This window comes from Gossypium hirsutum, chromosome D03, assembly GCF_007990345.1.
Source record: "Gossypium hirsutum isolate 1008001.06 chromosome D03, Gossypium_hirsutum_v2.1, whole genome shotgun sequence".
Classification (NCBI taxonomy): domain Eukaryota; kingdom Viridiplantae; phylum Streptophyta; class Magnoliopsida; order Malvales; family Malvaceae; genus Gossypium; species Gossypium hirsutum.
Genome location: NC_053439.1, coordinates 8,450,836 through 8,456,457, shown reverse-complemented (window position 1 = coordinate 8,456,457; position 5,622 = coordinate 8,450,836). Strand labels below are relative to the sequence as shown.

Genomic DNA, 5,622 nt, shown 5'->3' with positions numbered 1-5,622 from the left:
TTCATTAATTCATTATTCAACATCTTATTCAACTTGAGAATATTTCCTGTTATTCAGTATAGTCATTAAGATTATAATAACTTACTTAATTTCTTACCAAATTTCGATCCCTGTGGAGACAATACTTACTTATCACTTTATTACTTGAATGACGTGTACACTTGCACAATTGCATTAGTTATTTACATACAACAATCATAATTTAGTTTTTAAATTTTAAAATTTTTGTGAATCGTGTTGTGTATTAGCTATATTGATTCTTAAATCATTTTTCTTTTCCTCATTTCCACATAGTTTCTCAATTCAAATTTCACTTATAATTAACATAGCATACGGTCTAGTCATTTTTGCCCATAAAATTCATTTGATGTTTCATATTTAGTTCATTATTCTCACACTTTACATTTTTATTCAATTTATAGTATTTATCCCTTAGTAAAAACTAATAGAAGAAGCTTGAAGATTCATCCAAACACCAAAGAGCATGAAATGTTAAGCACCACAACACTAAGGGCACTGAAGTGCTAAGGTCAAGGGTTTCATACTATGCACATGAATGCAAGGTCCAAAGGCTAATAGAAAGTGCACATAATATGCGCAAAAGCCAAAGGAAATAGAACTCTAAATAACATGAGATTGGATTAAGAGAGGACATGTAATCTTAGAGAGGAACTAAACCCAAAGAGGGCATAACAACCATGACAAAACCATGCGATAGTTCTTGTTTCTTGGAGGCTTTGAGATCACCGATGCCAACCATAACTACCACACTATAACAAGTATACCTTAAGAAAATGAAATTAAAAGCTACTTGGCACTATAGTGAATAATGAGGTGCCACCCTCATAATTCAATTGGGACTTCATTAATCAAATTGAGAGCACTTACTCAAACTTTCTTGTGTTTTCTTTTTTGTTATCTTGCTTGCTTCACTTATAACTTTTTAACGTCAGTACCTTAAAGAATTCTCTTTGAGATTCTTAGTTTTCGAGGGTTCAAGTTAACTTAGGCAAATTTGAAGCAAATTCACTGTCTAAGGCTGCACGATTTATTAAGGTAAAGTCCAATGCCTTGACAGTTGGTAATAAACCTAGATTTGTTAAGGTGTTGAGTTGAGATGATAAATCAAATAGATGATCAATCTGTCCCACCAAAGACCCGTGTGAGGGCTAAAAAAGGGAGTAGTTCGAAAGATACGCTATTGACAATAGATGGCAGGGTTGCCAAACTTGAGGAATCCATAGGTGATGTGAAGGAAAGTCTCAAGGTGATTGAAAGCAGCATCATAGAGTTAAACTTTAAGAGAGATGAGCTCAAGGAGCATGTGCAGGATGCTCTCAATGCCAATGTGAAGCAGATGCAGGGGGTTCTAAAAGAATCATAAAAAAAATTCTTTCTAAAGATAATATCATAAGTTTCCATCATGCATAAAGCTCTCATACATACAATTTAATAATTTTGCCATTAGAGCAAAAGATTGACAACTACGGGTTTGTTTTTAAAATCATGATTTCCATATATTCTAAAATTCATTTAAAAAATAATACTACAATTGTAATTATTTTAATTATATTTAACAATTTAAATAAATAACATAAAATAAAAATATAATTTAACAAATTCTGAAAACATAAAATCAGGTGTAACAAGGTTGACATAAACAACCAGTTGTATAAATATTTACTTTTAAGTACTAAGTTTAATAGAGCTATGAACAAAATGTAGATGATGTAATGAAGGGTATAGATTGAACCTCGATCGAACCCACATTTTTTTACTCATTTCCATGAAACAAGACTGAACCTCGAAAATGAAAACCTCATGACCACGTTCCTTCACACGTCAACCCTCCTCACCTCTTCAAATCTTCTATACCCGAATCTATCTAAACTTGATATAACCACGCTTCTCACCTTGCACTTATATTCCCAAAATACCCTCAACGACATGATTCCAGCAACTATGACCACAAAAGTAATAGATCCATAACAAGGAATTAAGTACATATCCGCAGAGGATATTTTATGTTCAACCCCTTAATCCCCGCATCAATTTTCCCATTTCCTTTAAATTTTGTTGAAAAGAGAGGAAACACAAAATAGCATTTTTTTTCGGTGAAGAAAGATTCGATCTCTTTCGCTAGAAACGGGACTGAATGGCGGTTAGTACAATTTTTTTTATTTTTTCTAACCATCTTGTTTGTTTGATGAGAAAATTTATGACAAACAAGAAAAAAGAGATTTTGTATTTTCCAATTCAATTTCACCATGAAGATCTAAGATATTCTTGTTCTAACATAAATATCTGTAATTTAGTTAGTAATTTATGTTTTATTATTTTTCTTGTTCTAACATAAATTTTGATTATTAGGGCCTCATTAATCAGACGGATATAATGCTAATTTGAGTTTTGAGTTTTGTTTCTGCTGTTGCTGTGCACTTCATTTACCTTTTTCGTATTTCGTTATATGATACTATCATTTACCCTGGTCCTTAGAAATTTTATTATATACTTTTTTGCACTAGGTTAATAAAGAATCCGGCTATATCTTCTGTGGATTTGTATGCAACTATTTATAGATCTGGTTGATTTAATTTCGTGTTGTATAATCAGTTGTATGCTAATTAGGAATTTATTATGTAAAATGTTGCTCCAAGTAATGCTTACTTGAAAGAAAAATGAAAAAGTGCGAATTTAACTTGCTAATATTGAACTGCGCTCGCGTTTTTGTGATTATTAATTTAAGATGCTAGCTTTCTATGATGGTCAACCTAATAAAAATTTTGTTTGTATTCAGCCTAAATATTTATGGGAGGTTTTCTTTTTTAATGGATGTAATAATGTTGATTTGAAGATGCTTTCTCTTTTTTGGGCTGTATAAGTTGTTGTATTCTTTGACAGATCCAATCAGTGAAAGTAGGCAACGTTTCTTTGGGTGCATCTGAGCAAGATATTAAGGAGTTCTTTTCGTTCTCTGGTGACATCGAACATGCCGAAATGCATGGGTTAGTTATTACCATACTTTTGTACCGTATGGATATGAAGAAAAGTGATGATAATTGTTGAAACTACTTCTGTCATCTAACCATGTAGATGTACCAGTATAGTGATGTTCTGAGATTCTGCAAACATTATCTGGTATAGGTTTCTTATTTGCTTTTGTTTTCTCTTTTTTTTTGTTCCCCTTCCCTTTCAGCAATAACGAGCGATCACAAGTTGCATATGTTACTTTCAAGGATCCACAGGGAGCAGAAACTGCTGTTCTTCTTTCAGTACGCACATATCTCATTTCATTTGAGCTTTTTGTATCAATTATCTTAATTGTTCTCACTGACACACATGCATCACATAATCGGATTTTATGCTACTGTTTGAAGGAAATGGTATGTCTAATATATATGGGAATTAAATGTCAATGTTTTTGACGCATTTTAGTAGATATTTATATGATGCTAGTTCAATTTCTACTGTTTTTCCAAGTGAAATATGTAAAAGCTGGTAAACTTTGTAAGCAGCAGCTTTCTGCTTTCCTTGGATATTGAAATAAAATCATTTATCCAAAACACAAGGATTAAGTATTTATGTATCATTTCTGGAATCTCACAAGTGATGTGCTTTTGAAAGTGAATACTTCAGTGCATTGCCAATGTGATGACAATGCTAATGGCCATCTTTGTTTTAAGTATTTCATCATTTAGAAGATAACATTGTTACTAAAAGATCTTCCTTTGAGGTAGATTTGCTAAAGACATGTATATGAAATCCTTGCATGCATTTGACCAAGTATTTGTATTTATATCTTGAATTTTCACTGTTCTTCCGTTTAAAGGTAATTGATTTAAACCACAATTTGATGTTAAGGAAGTGATCAAATCTAGTTCCCCATTTGAATGGCGTTTAAAGCCTTTTTGGCTGATGTTTCTATTGGCATGTGTTGTTCTGGCTCGTGAACAGTTTGTTTGGTTTCACAAAAAAATTCTTGTTGCCTGTTGTGCATTATGTGGAAAAAGAACAGTTATTCTGTTATAGCTTGGATTTTGTTAATCATTTATGCGAATTTATTTTTTAGTTAGTCTCATGGTTTCAAGATATTTCCCTTTTCTTTTTGTTGGTTAGATGTCATAATCATTCCTTTTCTTCCCTTGTTGTTTTTACACTTTTTCTTATGTAAGGGAGAAAGTGAAGAGGGAAAAAGTGAGTGGGTAACTGGTGGCCATATTATTGTTAATTGCTAGCTTTTGAAAGTTTGATTAGCTTTTTCACAAAAGAGCAATCTCCCCTAAAGGCTAAATGCTTATTGATTAAATGGAAATATTTAATTTCATCGTTATGAATTGAGAATTCATGGTTTTCTCCAGGGGGCGACAATTGTAGATCAATCTGTTACCATAGAGCTGGCTCCGGATTACAAGCCACCTGTTACTGCCTCTGCAACACCTGTAATGTCCTAACCTACAGCAATCTGCTTTGACTTCACTTATTAAATGATGATTTTATTGTGAATGAATTGTTTGATTACCTTAGGCCACACAGAACAAAGAGGCCGGCCAGGCCGAATCTGCTGTCCAGAAGGCAGAGGATGTTGTAACCAGCATGCTAGCCAAGGGTTTCATTCTTGGCAAAGATGCAGTGAACAAAGCAAAGGCCTTCGATGAGAAGCATCAGTTAACATCAACTGCTACTGCCAAAGTTGCTTCTCTGGACCAGAAGATTGGTTTTACTGAGAAAATTAGTGCTGGCACAACCATGGTGAATGACAAAGTGAGGGAAATGGACCAGAAGTTTCAGGTTTCCGAGAAGACCAAGTCCGCGATTGCTGCTGCCGAGCAGACAGTCAGCAGTGCAGGTTCTGCTATAATGAAGAACCGTTATGTATTGACTGGAACCTCGTGGGTCACTGGTGCATTTAACAGGGTTGCTAAAGCAGCAGGTGATGTGGGGCAGAAGACAAAAGAAAAAGTTTTGGCTGAGGAGGAAGAAGCCCACAAATCAAAGGGGTATGCAAGGATGGACGAATGCGAATCTCCCAAAGCTGGTGCTCCCTCATCGGCACAAGGTCTAATCCTTTAATTTGCCAAAAAAGGACTGTAAATACCAGCAATGGAAGGTATGGATCTTGCCATCAGAGATGTGCTTTCTGGTTTGGACAATAGTTTAAAAACTTAAATGTAGGACAGTTTGTCACATATTGTTTGATATGTTTGGTATATTCAACTTTAAATGATAAAAAAAAATGACACTGCAAACAATTCAGCATCAATTTTATTGGTATCCATCTATTATTCTCGACTTCATGTGTATTTTCCGGAAAATGAAGAAAGATGAACGTAAATGGACAAATCGACTGGGCTTAGGGTGATCCAACCCAACTCAATTTTTAAGATTTGCTCAGTTGAAATCTTTTAAACTTTTTATTTTTATATATAAACGACGTGTTAGATTGTTTTTTTTCTTTTTTTTTAGCTTTTACCATTACAAATACTATTGAAATGACATACAATAAATGATTGAAGGAGATATAATAAAAAATTGGAGGTAATAAAGTGATATCAAAATAAAATTTTGATTAAGTGGTAAATTTAAAATGTATATAAAATATCAAAACAAAATTTTAGTTTAATG

General features: G+C 33.4%; 1 protein-coding gene across 1 annotated transcript; it reads left to right on the top strand.

Moving 5' to 3' along the window:
• The first annotated feature begins 1,706 nt into the window (after positions 1–1,706).
• LOC107950550 (binding partner of ACD11 1) lies at positions 1,707–5,289 on the top strand. Its single transcript, XM_016885431.2, has 5 exons — positions 1,707–2,161; positions 2,902–3,005; positions 3,197–3,272; positions 4,359–4,439; positions 4,525–5,289. The coding sequence occupies exons 1-5, from the start codon at positions 2,156–2,158 to the stop codon at positions 5,068–5,070; spliced, it is 813 nt and encodes a 270-aa protein (XP_016740920.1). The 5' UTR covers positions 1,707–2,155; the 3' UTR covers positions 5,071–5,289.
• The last annotated feature ends 333 nt before the right edge of the window (positions 5,290–5,622 follow it).